Source organism: Rhinatrema bivittatum, chromosome 5, assembly GCF_901001135.1.
Source record: "Rhinatrema bivittatum chromosome 5, aRhiBiv1.1, whole genome shotgun sequence".
Classification (NCBI taxonomy): Eukaryota; Metazoa; Chordata; class Amphibia; order Gymnophiona; family Rhinatrematidae; genus Rhinatrema; species Rhinatrema bivittatum.
In genome coordinates this window covers 5,997,037-6,022,865 of record NC_042619.1, presented here as the reverse complement: position 1 = coordinate 6,022,865, position 25,829 = coordinate 5,997,037, and the positions used below count along the sequence as shown (strand labels likewise).

At 48.2% G+C, this 25,829-nt stretch overlaps 1 protein-coding gene across 1 annotated transcript in view; it reads right to left on the bottom strand.

The window, feature by feature from the left end:
• The window catches only part of LOC115091752 (ecto-ADP-ribosyltransferase 5-like), a 98,731-nt gene that overhangs the window by 11,777 nt on the left and 61,125 nt on the right, over nucleotides 1-25,829 (bottom strand). The window contains exons 2-3 of the mRNA XM_029601929.1: nucleotides 19,239-19,319; nucleotides 6,500-7,226 (exon numbers count right to left, since the gene is read on the bottom strand). Of these exons, the coding sequence (XP_029457789.1) occupies nucleotides 6,500-7,226; nucleotides 19,239-19,301 (790 nt within the window). The 5' untranslated portion in view covers nucleotides 19,302-19,319. The remainder of the gene's footprint in view (nucleotides 1-6,499; nucleotides 7,227-19,238; nucleotides 19,320-25,829) is intronic.

Sequence of the window (25,829 nt, the reverse complement as noted above, 5' to 3'; positions counted from 1 at the left end):
GCTCTCCCACGGACTTTACTAGATCGGGCTGTGTGTGGGTATCCGGCTAACCACGGGATAGCCAAATAGCTGTCCAAGACTTATCAGGCTAACAGCCCGATACAGTAAAGTCCGTGGGAGAGCGGACGAATGCCCGCTCTCCCGGCGCACGCACCGGCCCCTTGCCGGTGCGAGCGATCCAGTATTTAAATGAGGCGACGCGTTGCAAACGAGGAAAAGGAGGCGCTAGGGACACTAGCGCGTCCCTAGCGCCTCCTTTTTGTCAGGAGCGGCGGCTGTCAGCGGGTTTGACAGCCGACGCTCAATTTTGCCGGCGTCGGTTCTCGAGCCCGCTGACAGCCACGGGCTCGGAAACCGGACGCCGGCAAAATTGAGCGTCCGGTTTTCGGCCCGACAGCCGCGGGCCGAATTCAAAATTTTTTTTTTTTTTTTTTACTTTTTTTTACTTTTGGGGGACCTCCTACTTAATATCGCTATGATATTAAGTCGGAGGGTGCACAGAAAAGCAGTTTTTACTGCTTTTCTGTGCACTTCCCTGGCGCCGGAAGAAATTAGCGCCGACCTTTGGGCGGCGCTAATTTCTTAGAGTAAAATGTGCGGCTTGGCTGCACATTTTACTTACTGGATCGCTCGGGCATACCTAATAGGGCCATCAACATGCATTTGCATGCTGAGGGCGCTATTAGGTGCCGCGGGTGGGCCGCGTGTTTTCCTCCCCTTACTGAATAAGGGGTAAGGGAAAACACGCGTCCAGAGCAGGCTGACAGTGCGCTCCGACGGAGCACACTTTACTGTATCGAACTGTAAGTTAGCCAGAGAACTAGCTCCTCCCTGGAATGCACCGCCCCCTCACATATCCGGCTAAGCTAAGGGGCAGCTGGTCAGCACAGCTGAATTTTCAAATAGTGCAAGATAAGCCAACTAAGTCAGATGTTAACCGGTTAAGTGGTGCTAAACAAATCAGCCTCTGGCTGTTCATGAATATTAGCATCTATTTTCTTTATTGCAAAGGTTTGTAGTTGGAAGGGAAAGGAGGGGTGCTTGGGGGATCTAAGTGGGGAATTTTCTATGCTCATCTGCTCAAGAAAGTAGAAGATAAACAGAGGCAGGAAGAAATGAGGGAAATGAAGAAAACTGTCCTGGATAGGAAGTAACATCTCACAAGCAGTCATGCTGTATTTCTGGCAGCTGGGATATATCCTTACAGTGTGGACGGGAATAACTGAGCAGTGTCCTGGATAGGAAGTGATATCTCAAAAGCATTCATTGTGTATCACTGGCAGCTGGGATATATCCTTAGTGTGGACAGGAATCACTGGGCAGTGTCCTGGATAGGACGTGATATCTCACAAGCAGCTGTGCTATATGTCTGGAAGCTGGGATATATCCTTAGCGTGGACAGGAATAACTGAGCAGTGTCCTGGATAGGAAGTGATATCTCACATGCAGTCATATTGCATGGCTGGCAGCTGGGATATATCCTTTCAGTGTGGACAGGAATAACTGGGCAGTGACCTGGATAGGAAGTATCTCACAAGCAGTCATACTGCATGGCTGGCAGCTAGGTTAGATCCTTACAGTGTGGACAGGAATCACTGGGCAGTGTCCTGGATAGGAAGTGACATCCCACAAGCAGCCATACTGTATCGCTGGCAGCTGGGATATATCCTTACAGTGTGGACGGGAATAACTGTGTCATGTCCTGGATAGGAAGTGACATCTCACAAGCAGTCATACTGTATCTCTGGAAACTGGGATATATCCTTACAGTGTGGACAGGAACAACTGGGTAGTGTCCTGGATAGGAAGTGACATCTCACAAGCAGCCATGCTGTATCGCTGGCAGCTGGAATATATCCTTACAGTGTGGACAGGAATAACTGGGCAGTGACCTGGATAGGAAGTATCTCACAAGCAGTCATACTGCATGGCTGGCAGCTGGGATATATCCTTCAGTATGGACAGGAATAACTGGGCAGTGTCCTGAATAGGAAGTGATACCTCATAAGCAGCTGTGCTATATGGCTGAAAGTTGGGATATACCTTACAGCGTGGACAGGAATAACTGAGCAGTGTCCTGGAAAGGAAGTGACATCTCACAAACAGCTGTGCTATATGTCTGGAAGCTGGGATATATCCTTAGCGTGGACAGGAATAACTGAGCAGTGTCCTGGATAGGAAGTGATATCTCACAAGCAGTCACACTGTATGTCTGGAAGCTAAGTTAGATCCTTACAGTGTGGACAGGAATAACTGGGCAGCGTCCTGGATAGGAAGTGATATTTCACAAGCCTTCATGCTGTATCGCTGGCAGCTAGGTTAGATCCTTACAGTGTGGACAGGAATAACTGGGCAGTGTCCTGGATAGGAAGTGATATCTCAAAAGCATTCATTGTGTATCACTGGCAGCTGGGATATATCCTTAGTGTGGACAGGAATCACTGGGCATTGTCCTGGATAGGAAGTGATATCTCACAAGCAGCTGTGCTATTTGTCTGGAAGCTGGGATATATCCTTAGCGTGGACAGGAATAACTGAGCAGTGTCCTGCATAGGAAGTGATATCTCACATGCAGTCTTACTGCATGGCTGGCAGCTGGGATATATCCTTTCAGCGTGGACAGGAATAACTGGGCAGTGTCCTGGATAGGAAGTGATATCTCACATGCAGTCATGCTGTATCTCTGGCAGCTGGGATATATCCTTTCAGTGTGGACAGGAATAACTGGGCAGTGTCCTGTATAGGAAGTGATATTTATTTATTTATTTATTTTATTTAAAATATTTCTATACCGGACTTCATGAATGGGATTCATATCAGGCCGGTTTACATGGAACTAGGGGAAAAAGCAGAGTAACCAAACAAGAAGGCCGAAACAAGCAAAGTTACAATATAACAGGGGGACTGAACTTGGGAGCTAAATAGCTAGGAAAGGAGAGATAAGAAAAGAATTAACTACCTCACAAGATATCTCACAAGCAGTCATACTGCATGGCTGGCAGCTAGGTTAGATCCTTACAGTGTGGACAGGAATAACTGGGCAGCGTCCTGGATAGGAAGCGATATCTCACAAGCAGTCACACTGTATGGCTGGCAGCTAGGTTAGATCCTTACAGTGTGGACAGGAATAACTGGGCAGCGTCCTGGATAGGAAGTGATATCTCACAAGCAGTCATACTGCATGGCTGACAGCTGGGATATATCCTTACAGTGTGGACAGGAATAACTGGGCAGTCCTGGATAGGAAGTGATATCTCACAAGCAGTCATACTGCATGGCTGGCAGCTGGGATATATCCTTACAGTGTGGACAGGAATAACTGGGCAGTGTCCTGGATAGGAAGTGATATCTCACAAGCAGTCATACTGCATGGCTGACAGCTGGGATATATCCTTAGTGTGGACAGGAATAACTGGGCAGTGTCCTGGATAGGAAGTGATATCTCACAAGCATTCATACTGCATGGCTGACAGCTGGGATATATCCTTAGTGTGGACAGGAATAACTGGGCAGTGTCCTGGATAGGAAGTGATATCTCACAAGCAGTCATACTGCATGGCGGGCAGCTGGGTTACATCCTTACAGTATGGCAGGAATAACTGGGCAGTGTCCTGGATAGTAAGAGATATCTCATATGCAGTCATGCTGTATCTCTGGCAGCTGGGATATATCCTTACAGTATGGACAGGAATAACTGGGCATTGTCCTGGATAGGAAGTGATATCTCACATGCAGTCATACTGCATGGCTGGCAGCTGGGATATATCCTTACAGTGTGGACAGGAATAACTGGGCAGTGTCCTGGATAGGAAGTGATATCTCACAAGCAGTCATACTGCATGGCTGACAGCTGGGATATATCCTTACAGTGTGGACAGGAATAACTGGACAGTGTCCTGGATAGGAAGTGATATCTCACAAGCAGTCACACTGTATGGCTGGCAGCTAGGTTAGATCCTTACAGTGTGGACAGGAATAACTGGGCAGTGTCCTGGATAGGAAGTGATATCTCACAAGCAGTCACACTGCATGGCTGGCAGCTGGGATATATCCTTAGTGTGGACAGGAATAACTGGGCAGTGTCCTGGATAGGAAGTGATATCTCACAAGAAGTCAGGCTGTATCGCTGGCAGCTGGGATATATCCTTACAGTGTGGACAGGAATAACTGGGCAGTGTCCTGGATAGGAAGTGATATCTCACAAGCAGTCATACTGCATGGCTGGCAGCTGGGATATATCCTTACAGTGTGGACAGACAGAATGTGCACAGTAGTCTGTGTTAACATGCTAGCATCCAACAAGTACTAGAGGGAAACTTGACATGTGCGACCCAGAAGAATCTCGCAAATCATAGTTCAAGGTGCTGCTTTATCGTTTCAGATTGCGTAGAACTATATTTTAACATTACTTATTCTCAGAGTATTTTAAATCCTCTGAAGTCCCGTGGGAGTCACAGTCATTCTGACAATACTTGGAGTTACTCAATCATAATTTCAGTATTCAAATGTTTAAATGGGACAATCTTGAAAAAAAACATTGCATTGTGGGAATGCTGTAATACAATTTCCTAGCCACATCATCATCCCAAAGATGAAGATTACTTCTGCTTAAAAGAGAAAGTCTTGTTTTCTTTGTGCTTACCAGCCCCTGCTGGACCCTGCCAAGTCTTCATCAAGTAGCACAAACTCAGACGGCCCAAAGCAGTAAGGAAGAGAGGATGTGAGGATACTACAATCCTGAACCTTGACAGCTGGATATTCTAGAAACTAATTCACTCTAGAGAAACTGTTAGAAACCTCTTACTAAAACCATAAATAACTGAGTCACACTCACCCCCTAGGTAGGGGAAGCTGTAGTTGTATTACCCAAGCTCTATAAGTACCTGAGTCACACTTACTCCCTAGGTAGGGGAAGCTGTAGTTGTATTACCCAAGCTCTGTAAATAACTGAGTCACACTTACCCCCTAGGTAGGGGAAGCTGTAGTTGTATTAACCAAGCTCTGTAAATAACTGAGTCACACTCACCCCCTAGGTAGGGGAAGCTGTAGTTGTATTACCCAAGCTCTATAAGTACCTGAGTCACACTTACTCCCTAGGTAGGGGAAGCTGTAGTTGTATTACCCAAGCTCTGTAAATAACTGAGTCACACTTACCCCCTAGGTAGGGGAAGCTGTAGTTGTATGACCCAAGCTTGGTAAATAACTGTGTCACACTCACCCCCTAGGTAAGGGGAAGCTGTAGTTGTATGACCCAAGCTCTGTAGATAACTGAGTCACACTTACCCCCTAGGTAGGGGAAGCTGTAGTTGTATGACCCAAGCTCTATAAATAACTGAGTCACACTTACCCCCTAGGTAGGGGAAGCTGTAGTTGTATTAGCCAAGCTCTGTAAATAACTGAGTCACACTTACCCCCTAGGTAGGGGAAGCTGTAGTTGTATTACCCAAGCTCTGTAAATAACTGAGTCACACTCACCCCCTAGGTAGGGGAAGCTGTAGTTGTATTACCCAAGCTCTGTAAATAACTGAGTCACACTTACTCCCCTAGGTAGGGGAAGCTGTAGTTGTATTACCCAAGCTCTGTAAATAACTGAGTCACACTTACGCCCTAGGTAGGGGAAGCTGTAGTTGTGTTACCCAAGCTCTGTAAATAACTGCGTCACACTCACCCCCTAGGTAGGGGAAGCTGTAGTTGTATTACCCAAGCTCTGTAAATAACTGAGTCACACTTACTCCCTAGGTAGGGGAAGCTGTAGTTGTATTACCCAAGCTCTGTAAATAACTGAGTCACACTTACCCCCTAGGTAGGGGAAGCTCTAGTTGTATGACCCAAGCTCTATAAATAACTGAGTCACACTTACTCCCTAGGTAGGGGAAGCTGTAGTTGTATTACCCAAGCTCTGTAAATAACTGAGTCACACTTACCCCCTAGGTAGGGGAAGCTGTAGTTGTATTACCCAAGCTCTGTAAATAACTGAGTCACACTCACCCCTAGGTAGGGGAAGCTGTAGTTGTATTACCCAAGCTCTGTAAATAACTGAGTCACACTTACCCCCTAGGTAGGGGAAGCTGTAGTTGTATTACCCAAGCTCTGTAAATAACTGAGTCACACTTACCCCCTAGGTAGGGGAAGCTATAGTTGTATTACCCAAGCTCTGTAAATAACTGAGTCACACTTACCCCCTAGGTAGGGGAAGCTGTAGTTGTATTACCCAAGCTCTATAAATAACTGAGTCACACTTACCCCCTAGGTAGGGGAAGCTGTAGTTGTATGACCCAAGCTCTGTAAATAACTGAGTCACACTTACCCCCTAGGTAGGGGAAGCTGTAGTTGTATGACCCAAGCTCTATAAATAACTGAGTCACACTTACTCCCTAGGTAGGGGAAGCTGTAGTTGAATTACCCAACCTCTGTAAATAATTGAGTCACACTTACTCCCTAGGTAGGGGAAGCTGTAGTTGTATTACCCAAGCTCTGTAAATAACTGCGTCACACTTACCCCCTAGGTAGGTGCAGTTGTAGTTGCTGCATCTCGTTTTTGTACTGGTCAGTACAAATGTGTGTTCATCCTTGTTGTAGTCCGTTACATTGAATATCTCGTAAGGGGGGATGAGCACCTCTTTCTCAGTTGTCAGTGCCGCCATGGATGCGATGCAGGCCCCAAGGCAGGTCTTTATTGTGAAGAAGGTGTCATTACCAAAAAACAAGGCCACGTCCTTTTTGAGGGAGGTGGATGTGAACTGCCCAAACCTGACTGTACTGCCTATTCCCATTGAGGGAGTAAAGTGGATGTTCTTAGTGCCCCTGTACACAGTCTGGCATCCTTCAAAACAATTTTTCTCTAAAAGCTGCAGGGCTCGTGTCAGGTAGTAGTGTTGGACTTTGTAAGGGAACCTCTCCATGTAGTCCTGCAGGGTGATGCCGACCCACCTGACGGCTTCATTCAGCCAGTAGTAGAAGGCTCCTGTGTACACCAGGATTGCTATCCCATGCTCATCCGTAAAGCCGGGCGGTAACGCGGGGATCGTGCCGTTCCTCTTCCTCTCCCCCCACATTTTCTCTGCTTTCTGCCAGGCTTCCTTAAATTTGCTGTCCTTGTTAAGCTCAGTTTCCAGCAGGCCCGTAGACAAGATCTTCTCGGCCATTCTGTCTTCACAGCCGCTGTATTGATCATCAAAGGACCATGGCGCCATGTTTAATTCTGCTTCCTTCATCTCGCATCGCACCTGAAAAACAAGCAATGGGTGTTCTGCTTTAAGAGTTTTTTATTTTCTTATTTTTATGGATGCATCAAAGTTCTTTCTGTGAAGGTCCATGCTGTCAGTTGTTTTGGCGCGGTGGGTAAGAGGACCAGCAATCCTTCATATCGGGGAAGAAGAGATAAGTGGTCTTGTGGTGGATCAGGCTCACCTTTTGGAGTCTGTGTAGAATTTTAACTTCTAGGTTAAATGCATCGTGAAACAGTTGGGGGAACCAGGGTTGGATACAAATCCATGGCTGAGGGTCCATTAGCATTTTAGGCTAGGGATCGTATTAGAGGCAGGGTCTGGGAGCAGCAGTGGCAGTGAGCCACTGTCAGGGGATTCAGTGAACCCCTGGGAGACTCGGCACATGCACGCTCAGGATCCATAAGCTAAACCTCCAGATGACCATCACTGGAGAAAAAAACAGTCTGGCGACAGCAGGTCCTGCCTCGCTACCAATGTCACTGCCCAGACTAAGAGAGAATAAGCGGACGTCTGCAAAAGAAGAAGCCATCCAAAGCAATCAAAAACCCTTTAACATTATCAAACCTCACAAAAGAAAGCGCCTTCTGGTAGGAGGCTCAGTGATTAGTGAAACTAATTTGGGATGTCTTTTCAAAGGCAACACAAAACTTAAATGTCTTCCAGGATCTTCAGCTGGTAGACAATGCAAACCAATTGTAGAGCAAAGTAAGGACCCTAACATCAATGTTATCATCCATATGGGGACCAACGACCTCAATAGAAACAGTATCCAAGCAGTACAGAAAGATTTCCAGTCTCTGGGAAGGAGAAGAAACCCATGGCAAAGAATATTTTTCTGAAACGGAGGGAAACGAAAGGATAATCCAGATAGAGAATTTCAATACATGACTCAAAACCTGGTGTAAAGAAAGTGGATCTGGATACATTGGAGGCTGGGATCGCATCTGGAGCACTTCAGGACTATACGGTAAGGATGACCTACAGGAAAGAAGATCCTAAGTGAGACATTCCGGCCATAGATCATGGGAGTGGTAGAAGAAGGAGGCCAATGAAATTGGAATGCGACCCGCAAGCAATAAGGCAATACAGGAAGCGCGAGGAGATACTAATGAAATCAATCAGCCGTACGATCCAGGCTTAAGCCAAAGAGCATAAAAAGTGGCTAGGAAGAGCATGAAACTAGCCCCTAGATTCATCAGCAGAAAGAGCACCCGTGATTAAAAAAAAGAAAAGGGGGGTCATTGCCACAAGGCATGATGCATTTATTGCACCTGTGCTTTTGTACGCTTCATGCACTGATTAATACACCATGGGCACATTACTGGGAAAAGGTTTCTCTCACATATGCCAGAGAGCGAGAGAGAGAGAGAGAGGGAGGGAGAGAGAGGGAGGGAGAGACAGAGAGAGACACTGACTTACATAGACACCAAAATGTCACTCTCTATTTATACCACTGTAAGAGAGGGCACTTTTAACTCGTAGTGGGGTTTGGGGGGGGGGGGGTAGTTTTACCTACACAGGAAACTTCAGATCACTGAAGATTTTCTGTCATTTCAGTTGGTGAAAGGTACAGGAGGAGATGATTTGTACAATGCACTCTCTTAGAGTTGCCAACGTTTCCTTGGAGCAGGACCGGACACTTGGATGGGGGGGGGGGGGGGGGCGGTGGGGTCAGGCTGGCCGCAGCTGCCCTTTTAAATCGAGCGTGGATTATTTTCCTAGGCAGATCCTGCCTGCCTGTCCCTGGGGCTCGGGTTCCTCTCTCCTCATCCTCCGCGGCTCCCAGGAGGACAGCGGGAAGCAGCGAGGAGTGCGGCACAGCTGAGGGACAGAGGAGGAGACTCAAACCCAGCACCCAAAGCAGGCAGGGGATTACAGCGCTGCCAGGCTGCCCCCGCTGATTGGCCCCCGGCCTTGCTCTGGCCGGGTTTCACAGTGTCCGGTTACCCTTGCAACCACACATTGTACAACGGCCTGCAAAACCGGGCTGTCCAGTCCAGAATCAGGCAGCTGGTGACCCTACACTCTCTGCCTAGCTTCAAAGCAGCTAGGTAGAGTAGGTAGAGAGTGCAACAAGTTAGGGAGAGAGTGCAACAAGCTCGGTAGAGAATGCAAATTACAAATCAACTCCTCTTGTACCTTTCATCAATTGAAATGACAGAAAATCTTCAGTGTTGTGAACTTTCCTGTTCGTACCTCCTACTGTGTATGTAAACCCCACTCCCAAAACTATCCCACGCCCCAAACCCCACTCCAAGTTAAAAGTGCCCTCTCTTACGTTGGTATAAATAGAGCATCAGTAGCATGGGATCTATCTAATGTTTGGGTACTTGCCAGGTACTTGTGGCCTGCTTTGGCCTCTGTTGGAAACAGGATGCTGGGCTTGATGGACCCTTGGTCTGAACGAGTATGACATGTTCTTATGTTCTACAGTGACATATTGATGTCTATGTAAAGCCTCTCTCTCTCTCTCTCATATGCAATAAGTGTTTTAGTGTGCCGGTTTTCCCGGCACACTAAAACACGATTTAAACGATATTTACAAACCTAAAACCGCGACGATCCGATTCCCTTCCCCCCCCAGCCAAAATCGATCGTTAAGACGATCGATGACACGATTCACATCTTTAGTCTCCATAGTCCAGTTTACTATCTTCTTTGTTTTATCTAGTTTTCATCTCATCGACTCTAAGATGATTTGTATTGAACTATCTTATAAGGTTAATGTTATGTTATGACCCGTTTTACTGTTAATAACCACCTCTCTTCTTTGTATCGCCCTGAGCGAACGTTACTGTTGCATTGTAAACCGTTGTGATATGTATATTTTACAGGAACATCGGTATAGAAAAGCAAAAAATAAAATAAATAAATAGGTTCACAGAGTGTCATAACTGGGATATGGCCATCCTGAGCTATAACTTGTGAAGGAAGAAGACAGAAAAGGGGGAGGAGTGGCACTTTATGTCAGAAACCATATCAATACAACCGAAATACAAGGGACATGGGATAGGGAAGAAGCGTTATGGGCTATTCTAAAACTAAACGATGGTTCTTCCATTTACATTGGTGTGATCTACAGGCCTCCAGCCCAAACTGAAGACCTGGATTGAGATCTGGTGAAAGACATCCAAAAGCTGAGAAAGAAAGAGAATGTTGATCATTGGAGATTTTAATCTGCTGGATGTGGATTGGCATATCCCTTTGGCAGAATCTGCAAGAAGTAGAGAGACAGTGAATGCACTCCAAACAAATGCTCAAACAAATGGTAATGGAAGCCATGAGTGAGAATGTGATACTCATCCAGGTGTTCACTAATAGGGATAAAGTCCGCGTAGCTGCCCATCTGAGCACCAGTGATCATCAGAAGGTATGGTTTGATATCTCAAATAAAATACAGAGGAGTCACAAGAAGACCCAACTTCTGAATTTTAAAAATATGGACTTTGACAAAACAGGGATGTATCTGGAGTAAGAATCAGAAGACTAGGAGAAAATGGGTGAGGTGGATCAACAGTTGCCAAATTAAAAGGAGCTATTACGAAGACAACAAATCTATATGTTAGAAAAGTAAACAAAGGAAGAGAAATAAGAAACCAATCTGGTTCTCAAAGGAGGTGGCTGACAAAATAAAGGCAAAAAGAACAGCGTTCTAGAAATATAAAGGATCCCAAAGGGAGGATCACAAGGAAGAATATCTGGTAGCACTGAGAGAGACAAAGAAAGAAATCAGGAAAGCAAAAGGTCAAGTTGATGAAAGTATTGCCATAGAGGTAAAGAGAGGTGACAAAAACATTTTTCAGATATGTCAGAAAGAAGGAAGTTCCATAATGGCATAGTGAAATTGAAAGGAGATGAGGAGAAACATGTAGAGGGAGATGAAGAAATGGCAGAAATATTAAAGAAATACTTCAGTTTGGGTGTTCCCTAAAGAAGACCCTGGAGAAGGACCATCCCTAGTTAACAAGAAACTGGAGGAGAGGGGGAAGTAGACGAAACTCCATTTACAGAAGAGAATGTATGGGAAGAACTGGGGAAAACTGAAAGTGGACAAAGCCATGGGGCCTGATGAGGTTCATCCCAGGATACTGAGGGAGCTCAGAGATGTGCTGGCGGCTCCGCTGTGTGACTTGTTCAATAGATCCCTAGAAACGGGAGTGGTGCCGAGTGATTGGAGAAGAGCGGTGGTGGTCCCGCTTCACAAGAGTGGGAGCAGAGAGGAGGCTGGAAACTACAGGCCGGTTAGCCTAGGAAAATTAATGAAGACTGATGAAAGAAAGGATAGTGAGCTATCTACAATCCAGTAAGTTGCTGGTCCAAAGGCAGCATGGATTCACCAGGGGAAGCTCCTGTCAGACAGACCTGATTGATTTGGTGGCTAGAGAATTGGATTGAGGAAGAGCGCTCGATGTGATCTACTTGGATTTCAGCAAAGCTTTTGATACGGTCCCACATAGGAGACTCATGAACAAAATGAGGAGCTTAAGAGTGTGCATCAAGGTAGTGGTGGCATGGATTACAAACTGGTTGACTGACAAGAGATATCATGTAATGGTAAATGGAAACTACCCTGAAGAGAGAGCGGTGATGAGCGGAGTGCCACAAGGATCGGTGCTGGGACTGGTCCTGTTCAATATCTTTGTGAGTGACATTGCAGAAAGGATAGAAGGTAAGGTTTGTCTATTTGTGGATGATATTAAGATCTGCAACAGAGTGGACACGCCGGAAGGAATGAGAGAGTGAAAAGTGATTTAAGAAAGCTTGAAGAGTGGCTGAAGATTTGGTAGCTGGGATTCAATGCTAAAAAGTGCAGTCATGCATCTGGGGTGCAGCAATCCAAAAGAGCTGTATGTGATGGGGTGCAAAAGACTGATGTGCACAGACCAGATAGATCTTGGGGAAATAGTGGCTGATGATCTTGATGATGGTGAAACAATGTGACAAGGCGATAGCTAAGCCAGAAGAATGCTGGGCTGCATAGAGAGAGGAATAACCAGTAAGAAAAAGGAGGTGGTGATGTCCTTGGTGAGGCCTCACCTGGAGTACTGTGTTCAGTTTAGAGAACGTATCTCAAATAGGATAGAGACAAGATGGAGGCGGGTCCAGAGAAGAGCGACCAAAATGATGTGGGGTCTGTATCGGAAAGCTTATGAGGAGAGGCTGAAGGACCTGAATACGTACACCCTGGAGGAGAGGAGATGCAGGGGAGATAGGATACAGACCTTCAGATACCGGAAAGGTTTAATGATGCACAATTATCAAAAGCTTTTCCATTGGAAAGAAATCAGTAGAACCAGGGGGTCATGAAATGAAACTTCAGGGAGGAAGACTCAGAACCAACGTCAGGAAATATTTCTTCACAGAGAGGATGGTGGATGCCTGGAACGCCCTTCCAGAGGAGGTGGTGAAATCAGAACGGTTGATGAAAGATTTCAAAGGGGCGTGGGATAAACCCTGGGGATCCCTAAAGGTTAGAGGATGGGAATGAAGAGAAGAGGGCATGGGGTAACTTGCTGGTGTGGTGGTTACTACCCTTAACCAATAAACCTTCATAGAGTTTGATGCAGCTGCAACATTACTCTCCGCTTCAATGGAGGGGGAAATGGGAGTTGAATTCAGACGACAATAAACAAGGCCCCAACCTTTACGGTTTAAGGAAGAGGCAGAAAACTCTGCTGAAGGACTGAGACAGTCAAGAATGCTCCATCTAAGATTTACGAGGGACCACCGACACACCTCCCCCAGCCAGGCCTGCTGCAGCTGTTACATGGAGCCGGCAGCTCCCACAGACTTCAGAGTCAGTGGGATTCAAATTGTAAAACAGCTTAAGTACATCTGATGAGGAGAAAGGTGTTGACAGTCCCCTATGCATCTTAGAGGGAATATTGGTAAACTGGCAAAACCTGGGATGGAGATATCCCACTGGTAGATGCAGGTGAGCAAGAGAGGATGCAGGCCTGGAGAACGAGTGAGAGAGAAAGGGAGGGAGGGAGGGAGGATCTAAAACTCCCATAATGCCTGGTGCTTGAGGCCTCGTATGCGGCCCTGAGTGGTTGGGGTGATAAAAAGAAGGATGTGTGAGAAGGGGAAACCCAGGGCCTGCTTCCAACCCAAGGATGTTCAGAAACCGAGCTACACTGAGGGAGGTCTGTGCGAGGAATACGAAAGATATGTTTGGACTCTGTTGAGGACGCCTGAATGCTACTGGAGGATGAGGACGTCCCAACATTTTTCTGTCTGTCTCCACAGTGCTGCACCTGCCGCTCTTCCTCTGACTGGACGGACATGCGGACATACAGAGCCAGTGTGGGGATGATGCTGTTGCCTTGATCTGGGAAGGGGTGATTGGGGGTGGGATAGTGAGGAAAGAGAGAGCGAGCATGACAGTGGGGGAGGACTGAGTGTGTGATGGAATGGAGGGGGCAGAGAGAGTATGAGAGGAAATTAGAGAGGGTGAGAGAGCAGCAGGGGGCAGTGTGAGAAGGGATGACAGGTTGGAGGGGAGAGAAAAGGCAGCAGAGGGCCAGAGCAGGAGAGAGAGAAGGTGATGGGGTGGACAGCATGCATGCTGGGGGATGGAGGGTGATGGGTGTAATGAAGAGAACAGAGGGGGAGGAGCTGAGTAACTGAAGGTGTCAGAGAATGAGGAGCAGAAGCCAGGATTACAGTGAGAGTCAGATAAGATTCAGGACGGGAGGGAGGAACCCAGAAACCCCTTCCATAGCTTCTAGGGGACGGGAAGTGGGAGATCCCGCAGGGAGATGGAAGCAAAAAGCTGTCCCTGCTGAATCACCAGGGGTCCTGCAGCCAGGTACAGAAGCTCGTTGCTTCTTATGCAGGTACGAGCAGAGTTGTTTTTGGTTGAATTTGCTGTTTGTTTTCTTGCACAGGTTTTGGAGGACCTTCTGAAGGACGGGACAGCAGAATGTAAATGAATGAAACGAATCCCTGCAATAGCCAGGCTGCAGGCTAAGCCAGGCCACATACCACAAGGAGCCCACAATCACCCCCATGGGAGAGGGGATGCAGCTCACGAAGACAGAGCAGACATTAAATGCAGGAATCAACTCAGAGAGGCACAAAATCGAGCTGACCTCCATGGGGGAGCACTTTCCGGAAAGGGACGGCCACACGCGTGTGCACGGTGGCGTATCGTCTGGCTGTGGGCCTGGACCGAGGAGGCAAGGAAATCAGCCCAAGGAGCTCAACCAAGGTCAGTCAGCGGAGAAAGACGGCTCCTACCCAGAGAGCAGGGGCCGCTGCCGTACAGGTCTGCAGGAAGACGGCCAGAAGATCTACCCCCAGGCTCATCAACTCATCCTTCACTGTCACAAAAGTCCGAGGGTCAACGGAGCCGAATTCTTGGCTTCGGCAGAAAACTTTCCGTTACACTCAAATACAAAGCAACCTGCAAGAATGATCAGTCATGCACTGACAGTCCTGGAGAGCAAGACGCAGGATCTACCCCTGCGAAAAAGTGGCAGCAAGGCAGACAGAACCTGGGCAGGACTAAATCAGAAAGAAGTTAGAAGCAAGACAAACCAGAACCAAGCTGGAGCACGGTGAAGCAATGGAGGAGAGCGCCCATATAATGACATTTATGAGGTTCGTGCCCTAGACCTGAGTTTTCATTTTGGTAGGGATTCACTCCCTCCTTCCTCACAGGCCAGGATTTCTCTCCGTCCATTTTGCCTGAAGTCCTTACCTGCAGACTGGTCCTTATACACAGGGATCAGACTGGGGCTGTCCCTGCAGGGAGTGTGAGGGGATAGGATAGGAGAGATAATTACCTGAGGGATTTCCAGCAGGATCACAGCCCAGAGAGAGGCGCAGGCAGTCACAAGAGACCTCCTTACCTGCAGATGGTCCTTATACACAGGATCAGACTGGGGCTGTCCCTGCAGGGAGTGTGAGGGATAGGATAGGAGAGATAATTACCTGAGGGATTTCCAGCAGGATCACAGCCCAGAGAGAGGCGCAGGCAGTCACAAGAGACCTCCTTACCTGTAGACTGGTCCTTATACACAGGGATCAGACTGGGGCTGTCCCTGCAGGGAGTGTGAGGGGATAGGATAGGAGAGATAATTACCTGAGGGATTTCCAGCAGGATCACGGCCCAGAGAAAGGCGCAGGCAGTCACAAGAGACCTCCTTACCTGCAGACTGGTCCTTATACACAGGGATCAGACTGGGGCTGTCCCTGCAGGGAGTGGGAGGGGATAGGATAGGAGAGATAATTACCTGAGGGATTTCCAGCAGGATCACAGCCCAGAGAGAGGCGCAGGCAGTCACAAGAGACCTCCTTACCTGCAGACTGGTCCTTATACACAGGGATCAGACTGGGGCTGTCCCTGCAGGGAGTGGGAGGGGATAGGATAGGAGAGATAATTACCTGAGGGATTTCCAGCAGGATCACGGCCCAAAGAGAGGCGCAGGCAGTCACAAGAGACCTCCTTACCTGCAGACTGGTCCTTATACACAGGGATCAGACTGGGGCTGTCCCTGCAGGGAGTGTGAGGGGATAGGATAGGAGAGATAATTACCTGAGGGATTTCCAGCAGGATCACGGCCCAGAGAGAGGCGCAGGCAGTCACAAGAGACCTCCTTACCTGCAGACTGGTCCTTATACACAGGGATCAGGACTGGGCTGTCCCTGCAGGGAGTGGGAGGGGATAGGATAGGAGAGATAATTACCTGAGGGATTTCCAGCAGGATCGCAGGCCAGAGAGAGGCGCAGGCAGTCACAAGACACCTCCTTACCTGCAGACTGGTCCTTATACACAGGGATCAGACTGGGGCTGTCCCTGCAGGGAGTGGGAGGGGATAGGATAGGAGAGATACTTACCTGAGGGATTTCCTAGCAGGATCACAGCCCAGAGAGAGGCGCAGGCAGGTCACAAGAGACCTCCTTACCTGTAGACTGGTCCTTATACACAGGGATCAGACTGGGGCTGTCCCTGCAGGGAATGTGAGGGGATAGGATAGGAGAGATAATTACCTGAGGGATTTCCAGCAGGATCACAGCCCAGAGAGAGGCACAGGCAGTCACAGAGACCTCCTTACCTGCACACTGGTCCTTATACACAGGGATCAGACTGGGGCTGTCCCTGCAGGGAGTGTGAGGGGATAGGATAGGAGAGATAATTACCTGAGGGATTTCCAGCAGGATCACAGCCCAGAGAGAGGCGCAGGCAGTCACAAGAGACCTCCTTACCTGCAGACTGGTCCTTATACACAGGGATCAGACTGGGGCTGTCCCTGCAGGAGTGTGAGGGGATAGGATAGGAGAATAATTACCTGAGGGATTTCCAGCAGGATCGCAGCCCAGAGAGAGGCGCAGGCAGTCACAGAGACCTCCTTACCTGCAGACTGGTCCTTATACACAGGGATCAGACTGGGGCTGTCCCTGCAGGGAGTGTGAGGGGATAGGATAGGAGAGATAATTACCTGAGGGATTTCCAGCAGGATCACGGCCCAGAGAGAGGCGCAGGCAGTCACAAGAGACCTCCTTACTTGCAGACTGGTCCTTATACACAGGGATCAGACTGGGGCTGTCCCTGCAGGGAGGTGGGAGGGGATAGGATAGGAGAGATAATTACCTGAGGGATTTCCAGCAGGATCGGCCCAGAGAGAGGCGCAGGCAGTCACAAGAGACCTCCTTACCTGCAGACTGGTCCTTATACACAGGGATCAGACTGGGGCTGTCCCTGCAGGGAGTGTGAGGGGATAGGATAGGAGAGATAATTACCTGAGGGATTTCTAGCAGGATCGCGGCCCAGAGAGAGGCGCAGGCAGTCACAAGAGACCTCCTTACCTGCAGACTGGTCCTTATACACAGGGATCAGACTACGGCTGTCCCTGCAGGGAGTGTGAGGGGATAGGATAGGAGAGATAATTACCTGAGGGATTTCCAGCAGGATCGCAGGCCAGAGAGAGGCGCAGGCAGTCACAAGAGACCTCCTTACCTGCAGACTGGTCCTTATACACAGGGATCAGACTGGGGCTGTCCCTGCAGGGAGTGTGAGGGGATAGGATAGGAGAGATAATTACCTGAGGGATTTCCAGCAGGATCGCAGCCCAGAGAGAGGCGCAGGCAGTCACAAGAGACCTCCTTACCTGCAGACTGGTCCTTATACACAGGGATCAGACTGGGGCTGTCCCTGCAGGGAGTGGGAGGGCATAGGATAGGAGAGATAATTAGCCTGAGGGATTTCAGCAGGATCGCAGGCCAGAGAGAGGCGCAGGCAGTCACAAGAGACCTCCTTACCTGCAGACTGGTCCTTATACACAGGGATCAGACTGGGCTGTCCCTGCAGGGAGTGTGAGGGGATAGGATAGGAGAAATAATTACCTGAGGGATTTCCAGCAGGATCGCGGCCCAGAGAGAGGCGCAGGCAGTCACAAGAGACCTCCTTACCTGCAGACTGGTCCTTATACACAGGGATCAGACTGGGGCTGTCCCTGCAGGGAGTGGGAGGGCATAGGATAGGAGAGATAATTACCTGAGGGATTTCCAGCAGGATCGCAGCCCAGAGAGAGGCGCAGGCAGTCACAAGAGACCTCCTTACCTGCAGACTGGTCCTTATACACAGGGATCAGACTGGGGCTGTCCCTGCAGGGAGTGGGAGGGCATAGGATAGGAGAGATAATTACCTGAGGGATTTCCAGCAGGATCGCAGGCCAGAGAGAGGCGCAGGCAGTCACAAGAGACCTCCTTACCTGCAGACTGGTCCTTATACACAGGGATCAGACTGGGGCTGTCCCTGCAGGGAGTGGGAGGGGATAGGATAGGAGAGATAATTACCTGAGGGATTTCTAGCAGGATCGCAGCCCAGAGAGAGGCGCAGGCAGTCACAAGAGACCTCCTTACCTGCAGACTGGTCCTTATACACAGGGATCAGACTGCGGCTGTCCCTGCAGGGAGTGTGAGGGGATAGGATAGGAGAGATAATTACCTGAGGGATTTCCAGCAGGATCGCAGGCCAGAGAGAGGCGCAGTCAGTCACAAGAGACCTCCTTACCTGCAGACTGGTCCTTATACACAGGGATCAGACTGGGGCTGTCCCTGCAGGGAGTGTGAGGGGATAGGATAGGAGAGATAATTACCTGAGGGATTTCCAGCAGGATCGCAGGCCAGAGAGAGGCGCAGGCAGTCACAAGAGACCTCCTTACCTGCAGACTGGTCCTTATACACAGGGATCAGACTGGGGCTGTCCCTGCAGGGAGTGTGAGGGGATAGGATAGGAGAGATAATTACCTGAGGGATTTCCAGCAGGATCGCGGCCCAGAGAGAGGGCGCAGGCAGTCACAAGAGGCCTCCTTACCTGCAGACTGGTCCTTATACACAGGGATCAGACTGGGGCTGTCCCTGCAGGGAGTGGGAGGGGATAGGATAGGAGAGATAATTACCTGAGGGATTTCCAGCAGGATTGCAGGCCAGAGAGAGGCGCAGGCAGTCACAAGAGACCTCCTTACCTGCAGACTGGTCCTTATACACAGGGATCAGACTGGGGCTGTCCCTGCAGGGAGTGTGAGGGGATAGGATAGGAGAGATAATTACCTGAGGGATTTCCAGCAGGTTCGCAGCCCAGAGAGAGGCGCAGGCAGTCACAAGAGACCTCCTTACCTGCAGACTGATCCTTATACACAGGGATCAGACTGGGGCTGTCCCTGCAGGGAGTATGAGGGGATAGGATAGGAGAGATAATTACCTGAGGGATTTCCAGCAGGATCGCGGCCCAGAGAGAGGCGCAGGCAGTCACAAGAGACCTCCTTTGCAGACTGGTCCTTATACACAGGGATCAGACTGGGGCTGTCCCTGCAGGGAGTGGGAGGGGATAGGATAGGAGAGATAATTACCTGAGAGATTTCCAGCCGGATCACAGGCCAGAGAGAGCGCGCAGGCGTCACAAGAGACCTCCTTACCTGCAGACTGGTCCTTATACACAGGGATCAGACTGGGGCTGTCCCTGCAGGGAGTGGGAGGGGATAGGATAGGAGAGATAATTACCTGAGGGATTTCCAGCAGGATCATGGCCCAGAGAGAGGCACAGGCAGTCACAAGAGACCTCATCCTCCTGATCAGAGACAGCTGCGTGAAGAAATTAGCCTGTTAGTAGCCCTCACTGACAAGGTTCAAACATTTTTCCAGAGCATGAAGGGAAAATGCATTTTCTGCCAGGAAAAGGGATAATTTGCTGAAGGAGGTGGACTCAGGAGCAACAGAGAAATATATTTCTTTGAAGAAAGGGTAATGGAGATGCATAAACGTTAAACAGTCAAAAGAATTAAGAAAACATGGATGAGACAGAGAAGGTGTCCCATAGTGGGGACCGAGATCATTAGGCTGTGATGCTTAGCAGAGAAGCAGGCAGAGTAAACTAGCAATGTTTACTTCTCCATCAATCTCAAAGTATCTATGGTGCATACATCAGACAGTCAGTCAAGACTGAACAAGAAAAGATCCTACCATACTCCCGAGTGCAAGCAGATTCCCATCCAAGCACAGTAAAAATCAGACTGGAAAAGTATTTCATAAGCTATCCTGCTCAGCTTGGGTCCTTCCACTACATACACAGTACGGACAATATTCAGAGACATTTCCCCAAGCCAGCATGGATATAACCTGCTTAGCTCTATAACTTTACTGTAAAATATATCTAGTGTCATTGTTCCCACTCCAGGGTACATAAAACCTGTGTGGATCTGTAACTTTACTGAAAAAGCAATCCAGAGTCATTTAAGTCATTTAAGGAAGCTGGAAGAGTGGTCGAAGATATGGCAGCTGAAATTCAATGCCAAGAAGTGCAGAGTCATGCATATGGGGAGTGGAAATCCGAATGAACTGTATTCGATGGGGGGGGAAAGGCTGATGTGCACGGAGCAGGAGAGGGACCTTGGGGTGATGGTGTCTAATGATGTGAAGTCTGCGAAACAATGCGACAACGGCGATAGCTAAAGCCAGAAGAATGCTGGGCTGCATAGAGAGAGGAATATCGAGTAGAAAAGGGACGTGATTATCCCCTTGTACAGGTCCTTGGTGAGGCCTCACCTGGAGTACTGTGTTCAGTTCTGGGAGGACCGTATCTACAAAAAGACAAAGACAGATGGAAGCGGTACAGAGAAGGGCGACCAGGAAGGTGGAGGGTCTCATCGATGTCATACGAGGAGAGATTGAAGGATCTAAATATGTACTCCCTGGAGGAAAGGAGGAGCAGGGGTGATATGATACAGACCTTCAGATACTTGAAAAACTTTAACGATCCAAAGACAACGACAAACCTTTTCCGTCAGAAAAAAAAATCAGCAGAACCAGAGGTCACGAGCTGAGGCTCCAGGGAGGAAGACTAAGAACCAATGTCAGGAAGTATTTCTTCACGGAGAGAGTGGTGGATGCCTGGAATGCCCTTCCGGAGGAAGTGGTGAAGTCTAAAACTGTGAAGGACTTCAAAGGGGCGTGGGATAAACACTGTGGATCCATCAGGTCCAGAGGACACGTATAAAAGAGCAGGTAGCAAAACACTGCACGGAGCGGCAGTAGCCACAGAGGCATTCACGGAGCGGGGATGCCAGTGGCCAGTGGTAGGTGTTCCACCTTCACGGAGCGGAAGGATGGAGGGCTGTCATCTCCCAATTAATAAAAAAAACAAAAAACAAACAGGGATGGGATGGGATCCATCAGGTCTAGAGGACGCATATAGTAAAATACTGCACGGAGCGGCAGTAGCCACAAGAGGCATTCACGAAGCAGGATGCCAGTGGCCAGTGGTAGGTGTCCACCTTCACAGAGCGGAAGGATGGAGGGACTGTCATCTCCAATTAAATAAATAATAAAAAAACAAAACACGGGATGGGATCCATCAGGTCTAGAGGACACATAAAAAGGCAGGGTAGTAAAAATACTGCACGGAGCGGCAGTAGCCACAGAGGCATTCACGGAGCGGATGCCCAGTGGCCAGTGGTAGGTTGTCCATATAAGAGCAGGTAGTAAAACACTGCACGGAGCGGCAGTAGCCACAGAGGCATTCACGGAGCGGGGATGCCAGTGGCCAGTGGTAGGTGTCCACCTTCACGAGTAGAAGGATGAAGGGGCATCCATCTCCCCATTAAAAAAAAAAAAAAAGAAAAAAACAGGGATGGGTTCATGGGGCTATAGGTATTACCAATTATTAGGCTTTTCAATATTTGATGATAGTTAATGTGACTTTCAAGGCATGCTTCACTTTCAAATGCATATCCTAGCATAGCTCCCTGCTTTCAACGACAGGGGAGAAGAAAAAACTAATACTTCACACATATCCAGCATTGCCCTCTGCTTCATTGGCAGAGAGCTATGCTGCCGCTTACCCAACTAATCCAAACTTAATATTTCACTTGGAAGCAGCTCCATCACTGCTCTCTACATTAATAGTGGGGGTGAAAAGGGAATTAGAACATAAGGTTTACTAAGAGCCAAGAGAAACAGTTAAGTATGAGAAAAAATAAGTGTAAGGCTTGCTGGGCAGACTGGATGGACCGGTTGGTCTTCTTCTGCCGTCATTTCTATGTTTCTATGTTCCCACTCCAGGATACATAAAACCTGTATGGATCTGTAAACTTTACTGTAAAATCAGTCCAGAGACATTGTCCCCACTCCAGGATACATAAAACCTGTGTGGATCTGTAACTTTACTGTAAAATCAGTCCAGAGACATTGTCCCCACTCCAGGGTACATAAAACCTGTGTGGATCTGTAACTTTACTGTAAAATCAGTCCAGAGTCATTGTTCCCACTCCAGGGTACATAAAACCTGTATGGATCTGTAACTTTACTGTAAAATCAGTCAGAATCATTGTCCCCACTCCAGGGTACATAAAACCTGTATGGATCTGTAACTTTACTGTAAAATCAGTCCAGAATCATTGTTCCCACTCCAGGATACATAAAACCAGTGTGGATCTGTAACTTTACTGTAAAATCAGTTCAGAGTCATTGTCCCCACTCCAGGGTACATAAAACCTGTATGGATCTGTAACTTTACTGTAAAATCAGTCCAGAATCATTGTTCCCACTCCAGGATACATAAAACCTGTTTGGATCTGTAACTTTACTGTAAAATCAGCCCAGAATCATTGTTCCCACTCCAGGATACATAAAACCTGTATGGATCTGTAACTTTACTGTAAAATCAGCCCAGAATCATTGTCCCCACCTCAGGGTACATAAAACCTGTATGGATCTGTAACTTTACTGTAAAATCAGCCCAGAATCAGTTCCCCACTCCAGGATACATAAAACCTGTTGGATCTGTAACTTTACTATAAAATCAGCCCAGAATCATTGTTCCCACTCCAGGATACATAAAACCTGTATGGATCTGTAACTTTACTGTAAATCAGCCCAGAATCAGTTCCCACTCCAGGATACATAAAACTTGTTTGGATCTGTAACTTTACTGTAAAATCAAGCCCAGAATCATTGTTCCCACTCCAGGATACATAAAACCTGTTTGGATCTGTAACTTTACTGTAAAATCAGTTCAGAATCATTGTTCCCACTCCAGGGTACATAAAACCTGTGTGAATCTGTAACTTTACTGTAAAATCAGTTCAGAATCATTGTTCCCCACTCCAGGGTACATAAAACCTGTGTGAATCTGTAACTTTACTGTAAAATCAGTTCAGAGTCATTGTTCCCACTCCAGGGTACATAAAACCTGCGTGGATCTGTAACTTTACTGTAAAATCAGTTCAGAGTCATTGTTCCCACTCCAGGGTACATAAACCTGTTGGATCTGTAACTTTACTGTAAAATCAGTTCAGAGTTATTGTTCCCACTCCAGGGTACATAAAACCTGTGTGGATCTGTAACTTTACTGTAAAATCAGCCCAGAATCATTGTTTCCCACTCCAGGATACATAAAACCTGTTTGGATCTGTAACTTTACTGTAAATGAGTCCAGAGTCATTGTTCCCACTCCAGGGTACATAAAACCTGCGTGGATCTGTAACTTTACTGTAAAATCAGTTCAGAGACATTGTTCCCACTCCAGGGTACACAAACCCTGTGTGGATCTGTAACTTTACTGTAAAATCAGTTCAGAGTCATTGTTCCCACTCCAGGCTACATAAAACCTCTGGATCTGAACTATACTGACAAAATCAATCCAGAATCATTGGTCCCACCCCAGGGTACATAAAACCTGTGTGGAGCTATATCTTACTGAAAAATCAGTCCAGAGTCATTGTTTCCACTCCAGGGTACATAATTTTACTGAAAAATCAATCCAGAATCATTGTTCCGACTCCAGGGTATATAAACCTGTGTGGACCTGTAAACTTTACTGAAAAATCAATCCAGAATCATTGTTCCGACTCCAGGGTATATAAAACCTATGTGGATCTGTAACTTTACTGAAAAATCAGTCCAGAATCATTGTTCCCACTCCAGGGTACATAAACCTGTGTGTATCTGTAACTTTACTGAAAAAATCAATCCAGAGTCATTCTTCCCAGTCCAGCTACATAAAACCTCTGGATCTGTAACTTTACTGAAAAAATCAATCCAGAATCATTGTTCCCACTCCAGAGTACATAAAACCTGTGTGGATCTGTAACTTTACTGAAAAATCAGTCCAGAATCATTGTTCCCACTCCAGGGTACATAAAACCTGTGTGTATCTGTAACTTTACTGAAAAATCAATCCAGAGTCATTCTTCCCAGTCCAGCTACATAAAACCTCTGGATCTGTAACTTTACTGAAAAATCAATCCAGAATCATTGTTCCCACTCCAGGGTACATAAAACCTGTGTGGATCTGTAACTTTTCTGGAAAAAGCAGTCCAGAGTCATTCTTCCCACTCCAGGGTACATAAAACCTGTGTGGATCTGTAACTTTACTGAAAAATCAATCCAGAATCATTGTTCCCACTCCAGAGTACATAAAACCTGTGTGGATCTGTAACTTTATTGTAAAATCAGTCCAGAGTCATTGTCCCCACTCCAGGGTACATAAAACCTGTGTGGATCTATAACTTTACTGAAAATTCAGTCCAGAATCATTGCTCCCACTCCAGTGTTACGATCCCGGTCACTAGCCTAGTGACCGGGCTCTTACCTTCCTCCGTGGCGCCGCGAACCGCCGGGTTTCTGGCCTCCAGGGCCGCATGGCAGCGGCGTCTCCTCGTGGAGACGTCGTCAGAAACTCCTCCCCCCCAGCCCTGGTACGCGCGCGCGCGAAGAGCCGTGTTTTAAGGCGTCTGCACCCGGATGTGCAGACACGCCTCTTTTGACGTCAGCTGATTGAGCAGGGGATTTAAGCCGGGACTTTTGAAGTTGCAATTCGCCTTGCAACGAGGTTTCTCTTCGGAGTGCTAGTTGCCATCGTTCATCTGCCTGCCTGGTTCCTGACTTCAGCCTGCCTGACTCTGGTATCGTTTATCTGCCTGCCTGGTTCCTGACTTCTGCCTGCCTGACTCTGGTATCGTTTATCTGCCTGCCTGGTTCCTGACTTCTGCCTGCCTGACTCTGGTATCGTTTATCTGCCTGCCTGGTTCCTGACTTCTGCCTGCCTGACTCCGGTATCGTTTGCCAGCCTGGTTCCTGATCTCTGCCTGCCTGACTCCGCTCTCTGCCTGCTTGTACCCCGGTTCGTATCGCTTCCTTGGATTCTTCTGTTATCACCTAAGACCCAGCGGTCCGGGTCCCTACAGGCTCCTCCTGGGGGGGATCTCGGGCTTCCAGGGCGAAGACTCCTAAGCCCTAGTGACCCGGGCCTCCACAGCTCCTCTGGAGGGGTCACGGGTTCCCAGGTGAAGATTCATCGTTTCATCTAGTCTGCCTCCCGTCCGTCTCCCTCCGGCGGTCGGCCTAAGGATCCACTTCCGGATTGGTCAATCACAACAGTTTGCAAGGCCATGGATCCGGCAGATCTCGCTGGGCTTCAGGCCATTCCTGGGTTGGCACAACGCCTGGTGCAGCAGCAACAGGTGTTGGATTCGTTAGTAGCCACGGTTGAGCGCATGGCTACTCGAATGGACAATGAACCTCCTGGACAGGCTCCGCCTCCGGTTCCGGCTCCAGTAGTCACATTCCAGACTCAGACCCAGCTGCCTGCTCCTTCTCGTTATGCTGGGGATGCCAAAGCTTGTCGTGGTTTTCTCAATCAGTGCTATGTGCGGTTCGCTCTACTTCCCAATCAGTTTCCTACTGATGCAGTCAAGGTGGCGTACATTTTCTCCCTGCTGGATGACAAGGCGCTGAATTGGGCATCTCCTATGTGGGAGAAGAATGATGCCGCTCTCTCGAGTCTGGACCTCTTTGTGGCTGAGTTCAGAGCCGCGTTCGATGAGCCTGCTCGCCAAACTTCAGCGACTTCGGAGCTCTTGCAAATTCGCCAAGGACCACGTACACTGGCAGAGTACGCTCTGGAGTTCCGCACCCTGGCGCTTGAGGTGGGGTGGCGAGATGATGCCCTTCGGGGGATTTTTCTTGAAGGTCTAAGCAGGCCGGATTAAAGACATTCTTGCTGCCAGAGAGCTCCCTGAAGATCTCAATGCTCTCATAGAGCTTGCTGGACGCATTGATCAGCGGTTGCAACAGCGGGCTAGAGAGGTACGCCCA